We start from the raw sequence: 19,495 nt of genomic DNA, 5'->3' as shown, positions 1-19,495 counted from the left end.
TGCCCCATGACGGTGCCCTCCAGAGATGCCCCATGACGGTGCCCTCCAGAGATGCCCCATGACGGTGCCCTCCAGAGATGCCCCATGACGGTGCCCTCCAGAGATGCCCCATGACGGTGCCCTCCAGAGATGCCCCATGACGGTGCCCTCCAGAGATGCCCCATGACGGTGCCCTCCAGAGATGCCCCATGACGGTGCCCTCCAGAGATGCCCCATGACGGTGCCCTCCAGAGATGCCCCATGACGGTGCCCTCCAGAGATGCCCCATGACGGTGCCCTCCAGAGATGCCCCATGACGGTGCCCTCCAGAGATGCCCCATGACGGTGCCCTCCAGAGATGCCCCATGACGGTGCCCTCCAGAGATGCCCCATGACGGTGCCCTCCAGAGATGCCCCATGACGGTGCCCTCCAGAGATGCCCCATGACGGTGCCCTCCAGAGATGCCCCATGACGGTGCCCTCCAGAGATGCCCCATGACGGTGCCCTCCAGAGATGCCCCATGACGGTGCCCTCCAGAGATGCCCCATGACGGTGCCCTCCAGAGATGCCCCATGACGGTGCCCTCCAGAGATGCCCCATGACGGTGCCCTCCAGAGATGCCCCATGACGGTGCCCTCCAGAGATGCCCCATGACGGTGCCCTCCAGAGATGCCCCATGACGGTGCCCTCCAGAGATGCCCCATGACGGTGCCCTCCAGAGATGCCCCATGACGGTGCCCTCCAGAGATGCCCCATGACGGTGCCCTCCAGAGATGCCCCATGACGGTGCCCTCCAGAGATGCCCCATGACGGTGCCCTCCAGAGATGCCCCATGACGGTGCCCTCCAGAGATGCCCCATGACGGTGCCCTCCAGAGATGCCCCATGACGGTGCCCTCCAGAGATGCCCCATGACGGTGCCCTCCAGAGATGCCCCATGACGGTGCCCTCCAGAGATGCCCCATGACGGTGCCCTCCAGAGATGCCCCATGACGGTGCCCTCCAGAGATGCCCCATGACGGTGCCCTCCAGAGATGCCCCATGACGGTGCCCTCCAGAGATGCCCCATGACGGTGCCCTCCAGAGATGCCCCATGACGGTGCCCTCCAGAGATGCCCCATGACGGTGCCCTCCAGAGATGCCCCATGACGGTGCCCTCCAGAGATGCCCCATGACGGTGCCCTCCAGAGATGCCCCATGACGGTGCCCTCCAGAGATGCCCCATGACGGTGCCCTCCAGAGATGCCCCATGACGGTGCCCTCCAGAGATGCCCCATGACGGTGCCCTCCAGAGATGCCCCATGACGGTGCCCTCCAGAGATGCCCCATGACGGTGCCCTCCAGAGATGCCCCATGACGGTGCCCTCCAGAGATGCCCCATGACGGTGTCCTCCTCAGGTCCACCATGACGGTGTCCTCCTCAGGTCCACCATGACGGTGTCCTCCTCAGGTCCACCATGACGGTGTCCTCCTCAGGTCCACCATGACGGTGTCCTCCAGAGATGCCCCATAACGGTGTCCTCCAGAGATGCCCCATAACGGTGTCCTCCAGAGATGCCCCATAACGGTGTCCTCCAGAGATGCCCCATAACGGTGTCCTCCAGAGATGCCCCATAACGGTGTCCTCCAGAGATGCCCCATAACGGTGTCCTCCAGAGATGCCCCATAACGGTGTCCTCCAGAGATGCCCCATAACGGTGTCCTCCAGAGATGCCCCATAACGGTGTCCTCCAGAGATGCCCCATAACGGTGTCCTCCAGAGATGCCCCATAACGGTGTCCTCCAGAGATGCCCCATAACGGTGTCCTCCAGAGATGCCCCATAACGGTGTCCTCCAGAGATGCCCCATAACGGTGTCCTCCAGAGATGCCCCATAACGGTGTCCTCCAGAGATGCCCCATAACGGTGTCCTCCAGAGATGCCCCATAACGGTGTCCTCCAGAGATGCCCCATAACGGTGTCCTCCAGAGATGCCCCATAACGGTGTCCTCCAGAGATGCCCCATAACAGTACGCCATCCACAGATCCCCCATAACAGTGCGCCATCCACAGATCCCCCATAACAGTGCGCCATCCACAGATCCCCCATAACAGTGCGCCATCCACAGATCCCCCATTAGTTCAAAACCCACCAAAAGCACACCATTTGGTTTAAAATATTTTATTTTCTTAATTTCCTCCACAAAAACCTAGGTGCGTCTTATCATCAGGTGCGTCTTATAAAGCTAAAAATACAGGGGTGTGTGTGTGTATATATATATATATATATATATATATATATATATATATATATATATATATACTGTATATATTACTTACCTTGTACTGATCCTAGGTTACATCCTGTATTACACTATGTACATACATTACTGATCTGTACTGAGCTGCCCTTACTATTTTTTTTCTCCCTCCAGACCTGAGGCCAGTCAGTATGGATCCGCTCTACCACTGCCCACAGTGGCCAGTGCCGAATGCCTCTTCCACGGAGGATGCCACCTACTCAAACTTAAACTACAACCCTAAGAACTCCCTGTACGAATGTGTGGGATCTCGGGAAGACAAGGAACCTTCGCTAAGCAAATCTCAGGTCAATGTAGTCACTGCTGAGTACGCCTGTGTGCGGAAGGTTAAGAAGGCTCAAGACACCAGGGAAGAGGAGAAGACCCAACCACCAGCACCTTCTCAAGAACCCTGCCTTCAAAGCCGATCAGCCGACCTGATCGTATGTGTTGTCAGTTTACCTGTCTCATGCCCTGACATGCTGTCTTGTTTTAGTTTAAATTTGCAAAATTATTACCATTTCTTTTCGGGTACTTCTGTGGTCACTAACTCCCACAAGGTTGTCACCCAGCTTTTCCAGGCTGTTCTATGGCAACAGCTTCACAGCGTCATCTGGTATAGGGCTATATTGTTGTGCAACATCTCTCCCCATTAACTATACATGGCATACTGAGATTTATAGGAGGAGTTGGAGACTTAGTGACAGCCAAATTCAGAGCCTGGTGCCTTAGGTCTCATAACTAGTCATGGACCCTGTTAGTGGGGGTTCGTAGTGTATGCATCAAGTGCCCTTCATATTCAGCCCATCACCTATACCTTTGGAAAAAAACATGTCTCTAGGCTTGTGCCAATCTCTTTCCTCCTTGGTGCAATTTCTCAAGCCTCTACAGCATTACTCATGAACTAAAATGGTCCATCAAACAGCTTCCCCATTGGGTCCATGCACAGTGCAAACTGTAATAGACTTTCCTGTGCATTTTTCTTTGGCCTGGAGCCATGTATTCTTCATTTTCCTCCTGTAGTTTAAGTTTCTCTGCTGGGCTTCCTGTTTTTTTTTTTGTTTTGTTTTTATTCCAAAGCAAAATCATCCTGACAAAATCTTCTATAGAAACATGAAATAATTTCACCCAGAGCTTTACAGGAGTAATTCTGTATGGAGTGCAATATTTTTAATCTGGGTACCGATTTAAACTAAATGTTATCTACCGGGTACTATTCTATGATTGTCCAGTCATCCAGAATATTCCAGAATCCAACATTTAATCCTCTTCAGAGACTTGAACTTGAAGCTCCTTCTAGGCTCTAATTCAGAATCTATACTAGTTCCCCTTCCCCAACTGAATCCATTACTTGTCATTTTTAGTGTTAGTGTTATTTGGACCCCCTTTGGCTCTAGACACCAAGAGCCCATATACAGTACTGTGCAAAGGTTGTAGGCAGCATGGGGAAAAAAATCCTTCAGCATCATAAGAATGCTTCCAAAATTTGAAGTGTTAATAGTTTATTTATTAACAAAATGCTAAGTGAGAAATCTAAATCTACAGTCCTCAATGTGGTTAGGATTAATGGTGTCCTCAATGCAGAGAAATACAGGCAGATACAATACCATCAGGGAGACGTCTGATTGGCTCCAAGTTTATTCTACAGCAGAACAACAACCCCAAACATACAGCCAATGTCATTAAACTAGGAGTCCTGGAAGTGATGATATGGCTTCCACACAGCCCTGATCTCAACATCATCCAGTCGGTCTGGGATTACATGAAGAGAAGAATGATCTGAGCAAGCCTACATCCACAGAAGATCTGTGGTTAGTTCTCCAAGATGTTTTAAACAACCTCCCTACGAGTGTACCTAGAAGAACTCATGCTGTTTGAAGGCAAAGGGTAGTCATCCCAAATACTGATTTGATTTAGATTTCTCCTGTGCATTCACATGGATTTTTGTTAACTGATTAAAAATGTGCTTTCTCATCCGTCTCATTGGGGGACACAGGCATTGACCATGGGTATAGCTGTTGCCGCTAGGAGGCGGACACTAAGCACACAAAGTGTAAGCGCCTCCCTCTTCAGCTATATCCCTTCCTGCAGGGACCAAGCTAATCAGTTTTAGCTTAGTGCCTGTAGGAGGCAGACCTTCCTGCGTTGCAGGTCTGCTGATTTACTAATTTTTGGTCTTTTTTATTTTTATTTTTCTAGCGGGAAGCTTCAGGCAGTCTGGGTAAAAACTGCCTGCACTCCCACCCAGGAGACGGGAAACCAGGGGGTCACCCAAACACCCTGCTCGTTCCCGCTCTCTAGAAGAAAGGGAGGATCAGAGGTCCCTGTAAAAACCTCTGTCTCCCGCCAGAAAGCGCATCACCACGGCCGCCCCAGCAAAAGTCCCCTCTGTTCCGGTGTAGCGTCCCTCACCAAGGGGCCGCACACCGATGGAGTCAGTGGGGCAGAAGACGTCGGACAGGTGAGTAGGAGCAGTGCTCCCCTTCACCCTCCCTCCAGGACCCCAGCCAGTATTCCCTTCTCCCCACTTGTGGACTTGAGCAGCAATCTCCTTTAAGGGTTAACATACCTGGGACGCTGCTGCAGCAAGGGGGTGGTTGCTTTCTTTGTATATGCCGCGCGGTCCGTCCCGTTCTAGACCTCAAGGCGCTCAACCGTTTCCTTTGCGTCCGCAGATTCCGGATGGAGTCACTGAGGTTGGTCATCGCGTCCATGGAACCGGGGGAGTACCTGTCCTTGATAGACATCAAGGACGCTTATCTTCACGTGCCCATATGCGTTAGTCATCAGAGGGTTCTCCGGTTCGCAGTGGGTCCATTTCGCTACCAATTTGTAGCCCTCCCGTTCGGCCTGCCAACGGCTCCCAGGGTCTTTACGAAGGTTCTGGCAGCAGTCATGGCCCTGCTCCATGCCAGGGGGATCATGGCAATCCCTTACTTAGACAACATCCTGGTGAAGGGTCCGTCGTTCCAAGGGACGGCAGACAGCCTGAGCATAGTCCTCGACACCCTGGAGCGCTTCGGATGGATCGTGAACAGACAGAAGTCTTGTATTTATTCATGGCAACGATTGACTTATCTGGGCATGGTACTGGCCAAGGTTTTCTTGCCTCCATAAAAATTATCCGCTCTCCATCTTCAGATTCGCTCAATGTTGCGGCCAGCTCCTGTTACCATTCGTCGCTGCATGCGGGCTCTGGGGCACATGGTTTCTGCCTTCGAAGCAGTTACCTATGCTCAGTTCCATACCAGAGCACTTCAGCAAGCCATTCTGTCCAGCTGGGATCGCTCCCCAGACTCCTTGGATCGGCCAATGCGTCTCCTTGTCCTAGTGCACCGGGCCCTCAGATGGTGGATGTCCTCTCTGATGTTGACATTGGGGCGTTCGTTTCTCCCTCTCCATTGGAGGGTGTTAACAACAGACACAAGCCTCAGGGGTTGAGGGGAGTGTTGGAAAATCTTTCGGTCCAGTGGGTATGGTCACACGAGGAGCGCTCCCTTCCAATTAATGTTCTGGAGTTGAGGGCGATTCGGCTCTCTCTGCAACACTGGGCTGACTATATCAGGGGTTGTCCGGTGCGGGTGCAGTCCGACAACTCCACGGCGGTGGCATACATCAATCACCAGGGCGGCATCCAGAGCCCGACAGTCATGGAGGAGACGGCGCTGATTTTCAGCTAGGCAGAGAAACGGGTTCCGGCGCTATCAGCAGTTCACATTCCAGGCGTAGACAACTGGATCGCGGACTTTCTAAGCCGGGAGTGTCTCAATCCCGGCGAGTGGGCTCTTCACCCGCTGGTCTTTCAGCCGGGTGTGGACCCAGCCGGGTGTGGATCTCATGGCCTCACGGTTCAACAACAAGGTTGAGGATTTTGTTGCACGGTCCAGGGACCCCAGGGTCCTAGCATGCGATGCACTGGTGATCCCATGGAGTCGGTTCATGTTTCCTTACGTGTTCCCGCCTCTTCCGCTCATTCCGTGGCTTCTCAGGAAGATCAGGTCCGAGGGACTGCCCGTCATTCTTGTGGCCCCAGATTGGCCGTGCAGGGTGTGGCACGTGCCCCTAGTCGCCCTTCTCGCCGACTAACCTTGGCGTCTTCCTCTTCCGGAGGACTTGCTGTCGCAGGGGCCAATCTTCCACCCAAATTTAGGGTCACTACATTGCAGTGGTCCAGACTATGATTCGTGCCAGGAAGCCGTCGTCTTCCAGAATCTACCACCGGACTTGGAAGTCCTACTTTAGCTGGTGCAAGCGGAGACAGCTGTCTCCCGTTAGTTTTTCTTTGTCACGACTTTTGGCTTTCCTCCAGTCGGGCATGGACTTGGGGCTGGCTCTCAGCTCTCTCAAAGGGCAAGTGTCGGCTCTCTCCATTCTTTTTCAGCGAAATTTAGCTTCAGTTTCGGAGGTTCGGACTTTCTGCAGGGAGTGGCGCATGCTGCGCCCCCCTTCCGTCCTCTATTGGATCCTTGGGATCTTAATCTAGTGCTCAACGCTCTCCAATCTTCTCAGTTTGAGCCTTTGCAGCAGGTGTCGCTGCGCTTCCTGTCTTATAAGGCGGCTTTTTTGGTTGCAATTACTTCTATCCGTAAAGTGTCGGAACTCGCGGCTCTGTCATGTCGGTCGCCCTTTCTGATCCTCCATGCCGAATGTGGTGTCTACATTCCTTCTAAATGAGATTATTGTTCCTTCATTTTGTCCGGACCCGTCTCATCCTCGAGAACAGTCGCTCCATACTCTGGATCTGGTGCATGCAGTGCGTATCTATCTGTCCCAGACGGCATCTGTCAGGCGGACGGATTCCCTGTTCGTGAGGGGCCGAGGGCTGGCAGCGTCAAAGTCTTCCATTTCCAGATGGATTTGTTTGGCTATTGTGGAAGCGTACCGCGTTAAAGACTGGGCACCGCTTTTCCAGGTGACTGCTAATTCGGCTCGGGCAGTAGGAGCCTCTTGGGCGATGCATCACAGGGCTTCGGCCCTTCAGATGTGCAAGGTGGCAACCTGGTCGTCTTTGCATACTTTTTCTAAGTTTTACAGGGTGCACACCTTTGCATCTTCTAATGCTTCTTTGGGGCGTAGAGTTTTGCAAACAGCGGTTCTCTGATTGGCAGGGGGGTTGTAATTAAGCCCACCCCCAAGGACTGCTCTGGAACGTCCCATGGTCAATGCCTGTGTCCCCCAATGAGACGGATGAGAAAACTAGATTTTTGTACTCACCGTAAAATCTGTTTCTGTTCTGTTAATTGGAGGACATGGCTCCCACACAGTTTTTTTTTTTTTTTTATGGGCCTTTTCGGGCCTGTGTGGTTCTGGGTTTGCACATAATGTGATTTTCTTATGTCTGGCTTCTCCTACTGCTTTTGCACTAAACTGATTAGCTTGGTCCCTGCAGGAAGGGATATAGCTCAAGAGGGAGGAGCTTAAACTTTGTGTGCTTAGTGTCCACCTCCTATCGGCTAAAGCTGTACCCATGGTCAATGCATGTGTCCCCCAATGAACGAAAGAGAAACAGATTTTACGGTGAGTACAAAAATCGAGTTTTCTATTTTTTTTAAAGCAACTTTGCAGCATTTTTCCCACACCTGCCTAAAACATTTGCACAATACTGTTCATTAGAGGGAAATTATCCAAATTTGCCATGGATGACTATTGTGTATGGGGTGTCCTGTCTCTACTCCAATGGCAGATGTTGAGGGGTCGGGGGAATCACATATGTTAGATTTTAACATGGCCAGTCCTTTGATCTGACAGGAAATAATTTGACTGTTAGGCCTCTTTCACACTGGCGTCGCGTGTGAGGGCCGGATAGGATGCGGTGCGTCGTCGGAAACTGCGTTTTGCACGCGCATGAGAAAAATCGGCATGTTTGGTACCCAGATCGGTATTGTGTAAATTTTATTATTTTCCCTTTTAACATGGTTATAAGGTAAAATAATAGCATTCTTAATACAGAATGGTAAGTAAATTAGGGATGCAGGGGTTAAAATTTTTTTTAAATTCAACTCACCTCATCCACTTGTTCACGCAGCCCAACTTCTCTTCTTTCTTCTTCTTTGAGGACCTGGGAGAAAAGGACCTTTGGTGACGTCACTGCGCTCATCACCATAGTGATGGACCATGTGATGAGTGCAGTGACATCACCAAAGGTCCTTTTCCTCCCAGGTCCTCAAAGAAGAAGAAAGAAGAGAAGTTGGGCTGCGTGAACAAGTGGATGAGGTGAGTTTAATTTTAAATTTTTTTGGTGAGTTAAGAATGCTATTATTTTCCCTTATATCCATGTTATAAGGGAAAATAATAAAGATCGGGTCCCTATCCCTATCGTCACCTGGCAACCATGAGTGAAAATCGCACCGCATCCGCACTTGCTTGCGGATGCTTGCAATTTTCACGCACCACCATTCACTTCTATGGGGCCTGCGTTGCATGAAAAACGCAGAATATAGAGCATGCTGCGATTTTCATGCAACGCACAAGTGATGCGTAAAAAAATTACCGCTCATCTGCACAGCCCCATAGAAATGAATGGGTCCGGATTCAGTGCGGGTGCAATGCAATCACCTCACGCGTTGCACCTGCGCGGAAAACTCGCCCATGTGAAAGAGGCCTTAGAGGTGTGTTGTAGGGGCTTATCCCCCTTTCCCCATTAAAAGCACTTGCATGTATCAGGGGGAGGGAGTTGCTGAATGAGGGTAGCTTTTTTTTTTTACTTTTTAAAGGGGTTTTCTGAGATTTTTTTTAAAAATTGATCAGCATCTGATCGGTGGGGATCCAACACCCGTGACCCCCGCCAATCGGCTGTTTGAGAAGGCAGCAGCGCTCGCAGTAGTGCTGCGGCCTTCTCTCACCTCACCAAGCACAATGCAATACATTGACTTCAATGGGGCTGAGCTGCACCTAGGCCACGTGACCAATGAACGTGACATCATATGGCCTAGGGAAAGCTAAAAGAGCTGGTGCCTTCTCACAACTCGGTGGGTGCTAGACCCCCACCGATCAGATGCTGATGACCTATCCAGAGATCATTAATTAAAAAATCTCGGAAATCCCCTTTTAATCTTGTGTGGTACCGCATGTGCCCAGCAGGTGGCAGTCTCTATTAATCTCTATAGAAATCCACTTAATAAAAATGATAAACTGGGCAAGTGAGATTTGCTGAAAAGTTATTGTAAATACTTGAAATTTTTCTCTTTGTCATGCAGCTTGAAGACATGTACTCCAAAGTTCAAAAGAAAAAGAGACCGACTGGAACACAGAGCACTGAAGGGTTAATAAAGACGAGTATTGAAGATGTCATTCATCCTGAGTTTCCGATCTGTCAACCTGAAGAAAACCTGTACGAGAGTATAAGTGATATGGGCAGCCATCACACTAACTACAGCAAAGCTTCTGACACCTATGCTTAAGACTTTAGACTTCAATTCCTTCCAAATCTCTGCTTGCTGTCAGTGATTGGAAACATTCTTGTCTAACACGTGAATGCTGAAAACCCATACAAACCTCTCACAACTGAGGGTTTATAACAAGTGTGTCCAAGGCCTGTCTATTGACAGCAAGCACAGGTCTTCAAATTTAGTGAGGAATTGAAACACAAAGTACAACAGAAAGTTGCAGAACTTTTCATCATATAATGATTAAGCTTTATTTACGGGAAAACTCATTTAAAGGCGAAATTATCCTTTCAGAGTTGGGGCAGTAGTCTTGGACACACTGATTCCCTATTTGAAGTGGCTGCACAATCCTCGGGTTACTGTCTCTTTAAATTCAATAGTGCAATATCATTAGTGCTGTGCCAGGACATAAGGGCTTCTAGGTGAATACAAGTTCACTGACCCCCACCAATAACCTCTTCTGGAATGTCACTGAGATATTGTTAATAACTATATGGTGGAGTTCCCCTTTAAAGTAGTTGTCATCATGGAGGCAGACATTTTGTTAGCTCATTTAAAGGGAACCTGGCATTTGTTAAAAGTAACATTGGTCAAATGACTAATGTTAAGTGCCCCCTCCCCCAAAGTTGGGGTGATCTAGCATTATTTAGTCAATGCCTCTTTGATCATGCTGGAGGGGCAAGGTTCTGGCCACAAAATGGATGCACGACAACAATCCCAATCAATCCCTACTTACTGGGCTACATTCGCATGAATATATATATAAAATCGCTGCCTGTGCTGTGTGAAGACTTCAAGTATAAGTTGCTTTGTAAAGTGCTTCACCTCCGAGATGCATTATCAGGGATGTCCAACCTGAGTTCCTCCATCTGTTACAAAACTACAACTCCCAGCATGCCTGGACAGCCTACAGCTATCGGTCTACAGCAGGGCATTGTGGGGGTTGTAGTTTTACAACAGCTGGAGGGCCGCAGGTTGGGCATCCCTGCATTAGATTATGGATTGACTTGAGAATCATAGTAAGGGACAAGGAGCACTATAAGGAGCCCTTTACTCTTGCTAAATTAAATGGGTTGTTCAGGATTGGGGACATTGCCTGTCCTACCTTTAACAGACATTTCTGATGCCCCTTTTGCAATTCACAAAATCTCAGCCTGAAGTGCCGTTCTTCTAAGAGTCAGTGACGTACCGGGTCCCTTTCTGCAGAGCGAAGCCTCTTCTTCCACTTTGCAAGGAGCCCGGTGACGTCACCGTCAGCCAAAGTATCTATTCACAGCGCATGGATGGGCGGTAGCTAGGCGGCAACAAACTGCGCTAAGCCACGCCCCTCTGGTCCGGTGACGTCACCGGGCAGGGCGCTTTATTATCAGTGAAAGAGGCAGAGTTTAGGGGCGTAACTAAGGGTGAGGAATATGTGCGGCAGGACGCGGCATATAAATCGGGGGCGGATGCACGGAGGAGCAGACAGACACCAGAAACCACGCGATGCTGCTCTGCGCTGGGACCCAGAAGCTAGTGCGGCAGGAAGTTACCGCACACATAAACATAGATGTCAACAATCAGTGGGAGACTGTCGGAGCACTGCTGATGTCGAAAAATACATAAAAACATCTGGGGGCACCTTGAAACAGCTATTAATAGTGAGTAAACTGTTTTGTAAAAAATATTTTGAACCCGGACAACCCCTTTAAGGGGTCGTCTGGCCTAGGAGCCAACAACCACAATGGAAGTAAGCAGTGCCCAGTTAAAAAAAAAAAAAATCACCTGTCCACAGCCCACTGTTCCGGCACCACTGCCCCATTCTGAGCTGGACCGGAAGCGGCTGGGAATGGGGCGGTGGAGCTCGAATGATTGGGCTGTAGACAGGTGTGTTGTTTTTTTTTTTTAGTTTGGGCACTGATTCCGTCCATTGTGGTTGTCAGCTCCTCAGCCAGACAACCCCTTTAAGCAGCAAGGGGCCCTCTACTGTCTATGTCTGCCCATGAATTGGTTTTAAAAGTCATGTGACTAGACATGAATAAAACTCTAGGGAGTGAATCCTTTTTCTATGGGGGTGTAAGCAATGGACAAGTCACTGCTGATCGATGTTCTGTGTCCATAAAGTAAAGACACTGAGGCTGTCACTGAGATAATTAAAGAAGTTTTATGCTATAATCCAAAAGTCTTCACCAGTTCTTGAGTTGTCATATTGTGTCAAGTTCAACAAGAGTTCAAGAAGCTTTCTGAGACTTTACAACTGATGACCTATCCTCTGGATAGCTCATCAGTATCTGATCGTTGGGGGTCCTAATTCCAGGCCCTGCAGATCAGCTGTTTGAGAAGGCACCAGTGCTCACAGTAGTGCCGCAGCCTTCGCTCTGCTCACCAAGCACAGCGCCGTATATATTGTATACTGCATTCACTTCTTTGGGGCTGAGCTGCACCTTGGCCATGTGACTGATGACTGTGATGTCACTTGGCCTAGGGTAAGCTGCAAGAAGGCCCGGGTGTCGGACCCCCACCGATCAGATACTGACAACCTATCCAGAGTATAGTTCATCAGTAGTAAAGTCTCTGAAAACTCCTTTAAGGCCTCATGCACATGGCCGTTGTGCGGACGTTCCTTGCACTGGGGACTGCAATTTGCGGTCCCCAATGAAAAGGCAACATCCGTGCGGCGGCCGGGACGGATTGAGACCCATTCAACTTGATCCGTCCGCATCGTAAAAAAATAGAACATGTTCTATTTTTTTGCGGTGCGGAGGCACGGACAGAAACACCATGGAAGCACTCCGTGGGGTTCCGATCCGTGCTTCCGTTCCATACCGCATCTCCCGGATTACGGACCCTTTCAAGTGAATAGGTCTGCATCCGTGATGCGGGGTGCACACGGCCGGTGCCCGTGTATTGCGGCCCCGCCGTATGCGGGCCACGGCCGGGCAACAGCCGTGTGCATGAGGCCTAAAGCCTACAAGACGGCCATAATGTGAGCACAGTTTGGTGTTCGTATTACAGCCGAAAAACACCAGCCTGACCAAAGGCTGTTAGTTCGGGTCATTAAACGTACCATCGGGCCGGCCAGGGATTGTGACCGTAATATAATGGACGTGAACGTGCACCCATATTATAAGGGTATAACCTCTCTTGTATCATGCAACGTGTTGTGGACTGGGTTCACTATTCTTCCATCTATCTGTCGTCCTTTAGAGGAAGGGTTGGTGACCACCTGGTCGTCCTGTCAGTCAAAGTGGAGAGGGAGCGGCAGAGCCTCTAGGTGTAATGGTAACGCCTCTGTTGCTCCTAGAGGCTCATTTGTATATAGTAAAACATCATTTTTCTCAGCAATGTGGGCACATATGAACTTGGGGCCAAAACAGATGTCTTCAGCTGCCAATCGCACATGTAACAGGTCAGACAGTGTCATAGGTACAAATCTGTTGACAGGTGCCCTTTAAAGGTGAAAATTTCCCTCCTTACTTTTCTATAGACATATATGTCATCAGCATTTATGTCTCGTCGTGTAGGTTCTTGCGCAGGCAGAAAATGGAGGAGTTGCCCCTAGCAACCAATAAGATTACAGCTTTAATTTCTAAACAGGTGGTTAGAGCATGAGAGCAGAGATCAGATTGGCTGCTATGGCCAGCAGCCTCCATCTTGTGTCTGCATTTGTTTTTGTTTTTCTGTTCATTTTCTTCCTACCAATCCTGCTCCGCTCCTTATCTGTTTCTGGGAAAGGTGAGCGACCACAAATAAAGTCCCCATTACAGCTCCTACAAGGGTTATCACCCAGCTTTCTCAAAGTCTTACCCATTTAAAGACTGCCCACTGTATATTTATGGTGGGTGGTCCAGGAGCCAACACGATAGTGTATTTATGGCGGGTTTCATCTGCTATCAACGACTGCTGGGGGAGAGAAGACAGAAAAAACCCGATAACCGTCCAGTGTTGGATAACCGTTCTTTATGGCCTAAATGACCTACACCAAAATAGTCCCCTATGTAAACCGTTTTCATACTAGTAACCAAGACACGGTTATCCAACCCTGGACATGTAATATATCAAAATTTACAAAAGACAATAATGAACAGTTATTACCGTATTTTAGGTTAATATTATAATCAGAAAAAAAATGGGTAAAATTAGAATTTGTTATGAAGTTTTCAATTTATAAGCCTAAAAATTGTAGAAAAAAAAGCATAAAGTATAAAAATAATATGAAAAGAAATCTGCTATACAAAGGTTATAGCCATTTAAAGGGATTATCTGGCCAACAACCTCAATTGTCCTAAACTGTGCCCCACTGCACCATAAACCGCAAGCATTACCTTACAGATGTTGTCATGTTTCTAAGGGCTCATGCCCACCACTGTGGTTTGGGTCCACATCCGACCTGCATTTTTTGCGGGTCGGATGCAGACCCATTCACTTCATTGGCGCTGCAAAAATGCGGACAGCACTTCGCATGTGTGCTATCCGCATCTGCATGTCCGTTCCATGCCATCTGCAAAATACAGATATGTCCTATTCTTGTCTGCGTTACAGACAAGGATAGGACAGTTCTATTAGTTCCCGTTCCGTGTTTTTTGGATCCGCAATTTTCAGACCGCAGAACAGGCAACGGCCGTGTGCATGAGCCCTAAAGATGTTTTTGTCTTAGATGTCCGATGCGCATGATCTCTAAAAAAGAAATTATTCCCCCACAGGCCGTATGTAAATGGAGTCCTTGAAGTCAAGCTCGCCGCGCCCCCTTCTCACCCCTGTACATTTGATTGACGGCCTTTGGTATACTTTCAGGCCCAATTCCATTCTCCAATCTCGTTCATACACCGTATGATTGGGTTTCCGGCGCCTGTGCATTGATCCCATAATGCACTATATTTGGCGCAGTCCTGGTCCTGTAAATGACATATATGTGCGGCAACGTTCCATGGTGCTCTCACACACGTGAGGCGAAGTACACTGCCGAAGGGATCAATGCGCCGGTGCTGGAAACACAATCGTACGATCTGAAGATAGAATTGAGTCTAAATGTATACCAAGGGCCATCAATTAAATGCAAAGGGAGAGAAAGAGGGCGCCGCAAGTTTGACTTCAAGCAAGAAAGCCGCTGCCTCCTTGACTTCAAGAACCTCATTTACATATGACCTGTGGGGGAATAAAAGTCCTTATTCAGCAATCATGTGCTTCGGACATCTAAAAGACGGCAATATCCGTAAGGTAATGCTTGCGGTTTATGGTGTATATTTGAGATGACAGGTTCCCTTTAATAAAAAAAACTTTGCCTGCCACACACCGCTGCCCTGTTACTGGCGGCTTATAGTCCACGCTGGACCAGGAAGTGGCTTAGTCCTGTGACTGCTGCGGACAATTCCTTTAAACTAACATATTTCTTAGGCAGGGGGCTGAATTTCCTTATAGGGGTTCTCTGGGAACTAAGAAAATTAAAATACTTAAATATTACTTTATTATAAATATATTCCCAAATACCTTACATTAGATATAATGGCTCGTTTTGTCTAGGGAGCAATCATTAGGAAAAACAAAATGGCCGCTGTCCCATTAGTACACTCAAAACCTGTCCTAATCACACAGGAGGACAAATTCACAACACTGAGCTAAAGAGCTGCCTCATCCTCCCCTCTGCTCTGCTTGTCAGGGATTATGATCCTGAATACCGCTGATAAGATCTTTATCTGAATAGGAATGACCTTCATGAGGAGACATGAAGTACAGAGAGGAGGAGGAGATGTGGCTGATGAGCAGCAGCACTTGTCTACCGTCTCCATTACCACAGTCTGTCCTCTCTGTACTTCATGTCTCCTTATGAACTCCATTACCACAGAGATTCAGCTGAAGATCTTATCATCTGTATTCAGCATCATAATCCCTAACAAGTAGAAGAGGAGGATGAGGCAGCTCTTTACCTCAGTGTTGTGAAGTAACTTGTCCTCCTGTATGATTAGGACAGGCTTTGTGTGTAATAATACGACGGTGGCCATTTGGTTTCTTCTAATTATTGCTCCCTAGACAAAATGAGCCATTATGACTAATGAAAGGTATTTGGGAATATATTTATAATAAAGTAATATTTACGTATTTTCATTTTCTTAATTCCCGGAGAACCCCTTTAAAGAGACCAGTCATGTATGGAGACTTAGGTCGTTCAACCTTTCTGTTCTGCTCCGTTTAGGAGCAGAAGAACGGAAAGGACGGAGAAGGCACATAACTGAGCCCTTAGGACCCCACAGGGCCGTTTCTTGGACCGGGTGGCCGCCTGGGGCGCTGTCATAAGGGGGGCGCCGGCAGGGCAAAGCAGGAGATAAGCGCTGCGCTTCCATTATGGAAGCGCTCACTCATCTCTATAGTCATCTGCACAAATGTCTGGCTGCGGCAGGGGAGGGAGAGGTGTGTCCCCTCCCTGTTCCTCTGATAGGCTGCCAGCACTAGGCCGGCAGCCTATCAGAGGCTGGTGCAGGCGGCGCGATGACGTCATCGCACCGCCTGAGCCAGCGAGGGACACAGGCCGGAAAAGGCCTGCATCGCATCCTGGAGGAGGTAACTATAACTTTTTTTTTTATATATATATGTACAAATTACAATAATGGCACATAAGGGGGTTACTGGCACAGACATAAGGGGGACTACTGGCACATAAGGGGGGCTGCTGGCACATGATAGGGGGGCTACTAGCACATAAGGGGGGCTGCTGGCACATAAGGGGCACTACTGGCACATAAGGGGGACTACTGGCCCATAAGGGGAGCTACTGGCACATAAGGGGGACTACTGGCACATAAGGGGGGCTACTGGCACATAAGGGGACCTACTGGCACATAAGGGGGGCTACTGGCACATAAGAGGGGCTACTGGCACATAAGGGGGGCTACTGGCACATAAGGGGGGCTACTGGCACATGATAGGGGGGACTACTGGCACATAAGGGGGACTACTGGCACATGATAGGGGGGACTACTGGCACATAAGGGGGACTACTGGCACATAAGGGGGACTACTGGCACATAAGGGGGGCTACTGGCACATGATAGGGGCTACTGGCACATAAGGGGGGGCTACTGGCACTTGATAAGGGGGCTACTGGCACATGATAGGGGGGAACTCTGGCTTCTGGCACATGATGGTGGGGAGGCTCTTATTACTGGCACATGATTGGGGGGCATCTATGGGGGCTCTTATTACTGGCACATGATTGGGGGCATCAAGGGGGGCACATCTTACTGGCACATGATTAGGGGGCATCTATGGGGGCACATCTTACTGGCACATGATTAGGGGGCATCTATGGGGGCACATCTTACTGGCACATTATTGGGTGGCACTATAGGGGCATCTACTGAGGCTAAAAAGAAGGGGTATTTTATATGGGGGGCTCTGTATAGGGGCATTTTATATTGGGACACATTATGGTGGGTACTATGGGGAAGGGGGGAGAGGAGCACTATGGGGTTTTCTACGGGGGCACTAAGAAGGGGTATTTTATATTGGCACATTATGGGAACATTAGCTCAACTGGGGGCATTACAAGGGGGTATGTTTTGCACATTATAAGGAGAATTATTTCTACTGGGGGGGCATTATGGTGGCCTTTATTACTCCCCCATGGTATGACCCCCTAGTAGCAGCACCAGCCTCTCCCTGCTCTGCTATCCCTCTGCCATTTCTCCAAATCCTTATTATGAAATCTTTCTCATTAGGATAAAACACAACATCAGCTCCACCGAGCCCCCGGCCAAAGTGTTGAAGTGGCGTCCGAGATCCCCAAGGGCCAACCCAAGTAATTGTAAGTTTTCATGTGGAGTATGTTTATGTTATACACAGGCTCGGACTGGCCCACAGGGGTACAGGTGAATCCCCCGTTGGGCCCCTGAGCAAGGTGGGCCCCTAGTCTCTCACACCCTGGACAAGTGGCACATAACACAGTAGACTTACTGCAGTACATAGATATATTCAATGTATAGCACCTTAACCAGCCTACGTTCATATAAAAACACATCTTGCTGCTTTGTGAGCAGGTAATATTTGATAGCTTGCTGCTTTTTCAAGGCTGCTAATCTAGTGCTGATCTGCAATTGCATTGGAGATGTTCAGGAGATACTCAGGAGGTAATCTGGAGGTGGATACAATCTAAACAAGTAAGATTTGTTTGTTTAAATTTTTTATTCCCCCCCCCCCCCCTCTTTGCAATGGCAGACCTGGTTCTGTGCAGGAACTGTTGTGCTTTTATTTCAGGTTCCACTCTTCAGAGGTTTGGATACTGTCTGATCTGTAGACAGCTCTCCATAATGCAACAGGAAATTACCTTTTTGAAATATGATATTTGTAAATTATCCATTAAGCAAACTCAGACTGAGAACATTGCAATGCCACTGCCACAGAGGCCCCCTAGAAATGGAAGATGGGTTACTGTAGGTTCTGGTAGACTGAGAGTTGTGGATAGAAGACATGTCCCACAGTCTGTGGCTCTCCATAATTCATTTGCAGCACTTTCAGAGTGCAAGAGCAACATGGCGGATGGCTCAAGCACAGTGTGTGAGAAACAATCATCTCCCATGCCTAAAGTATGCAAGACTGCAGCCAAAAACAAAAAGGAGAAGGTGAGGACTGATAGTAAGCAGCTGTTGGTGGGCGATTCCATCATAAGATGTGTGAAGTTTGAGGAGAATGGGGTTGTAAGATGTCTCCCTGGTGCTACCGCTAGCAGGGATAGACGACGAATCCTTAATATTGTTAGGCAAGCAAAACAGGAAAGGGAAGTGGATGTTATTGTCCATCTGGGGACAAACGATCTGGCTTGCAATGAGGTTTCAAAGGTGAAAGAAGCTTTTCACACACTTGGAAAGGATATACGAGAGGTTGCATCAACTATTTCATTCTCTGCAGTTTTGCCTGTGCATAACCTTCAGCATGACAGCACAAGATGTGCATTAAGGAATTTAATGTATGGCTTGGTGAATGGTGTCGGAACCAAGGGTTTGGCTTTGTGTCTCATGTTAGCTCTTGTTGGAATGGAAAAGGACTGTACAAGAAAGATGGTTTGCATCTTTCTCTCAAAGGAACGAATGTCCTCGGTGAACAGTTCCAAGTATTTGCTAAGGAGCATTTAAACTAGGAAAGAGGGACAAAAGGGTGATAATCCAGCAGTCCGACTGCCCCCCGGAACAATGCCAGAAGATGCCAGTAGCACAAAGGTTAAGAAATGACAAGCTCAGATTCTTATCTACAAATGCTTGCAGTTTAGGGAATAAGATCAATGAACTTGAGGCTATAATGGCATCTGAGAATATAGATGTAGTGGCTGTTACTGAGACGTGGTTCAAGGGGAGTAATGACTGGGATATATCAATACCAGGGTTCTCTCTATACAGGAAAGACAGAGAAGGCAAGAAGGGGGGAGGGGTGGCCCTGTATGTGAAAGACAGCATAAAATCTAATTTGATACAAGTTAGCGAGAACAATTTAGAGTCAGTTTGGGTTACCTTGCAGCTTGATAATCATAAGGTAACTCGTGTAGGTGTGATATATAGACCACCTAGCCAAGTCAAAGAATTAGATGATCTACTAGTTGAGGAAATAGCTAAAATGACATTGAAGGGGGAAGTTATCATTATGGGAGACTTCAATCTTCCTGATGTAAACTGGAAAACCAAAATAGCTAGTTCTGCCAGGAGTACAGATATTCTAAATTCCCTACTGGGATTATCTCTACAGCAAGTAGTTGAGGAGCCAACCCGGAAGGAGGCCATTTTAGATTTAGTATTCACAAATGGGAATTTGGTATATGATATTACTGTAGGGGAAAGCTTGGGATCTAGTGATCACCAGTCAGTGTGGTTTACTATAAGTACAGTGACTGAG

At 48.4% G+C, this 19,495-nt stretch overlaps 1 protein-coding gene across 3 annotated transcripts in view; it reads left to right on the top strand.

Moving 5' to 3' along the window:
- The window catches only part of LIME1 (Lck interacting transmembrane adaptor 1), a 35,726-nt gene extending 25,021 nt beyond the window's left edge, over positions 1-10,705 (top strand). For all 3 annotated transcript variants that reach the window (XM_040439108.1, XM_040439106.1, XM_040439107.1), the window contains 2 exons: positions 2,394-2,701; positions 9,455-10,705. In XM_040439108.1, the coding sequence (XP_040295042.1) occupies positions 2,394-2,701; positions 9,455-9,658 (512 nt within the window). In that variant the 3' untranslated portion in view covers positions 9,659-10,705. The remainder of the gene's footprint in view (positions 1-2,393; positions 2,702-9,454) is intronic.
- Positions 10,706-19,495: the final 8,790 nt, after the last annotated feature.

Source organism: Bufo bufo, chromosome 6 (genome assembly GCF_905171765.1).
Source record: "Bufo bufo chromosome 6, aBufBuf1.1, whole genome shotgun sequence".
Lineage (NCBI taxonomy): Eukaryota > Metazoa > Chordata > Amphibia > Anura > Bufonidae > Bufo > Bufo bufo.
Note: the sequence above shows the minus strand (reverse complement) of the source record. Positions and strands in the feature narration are given on the sequence as shown.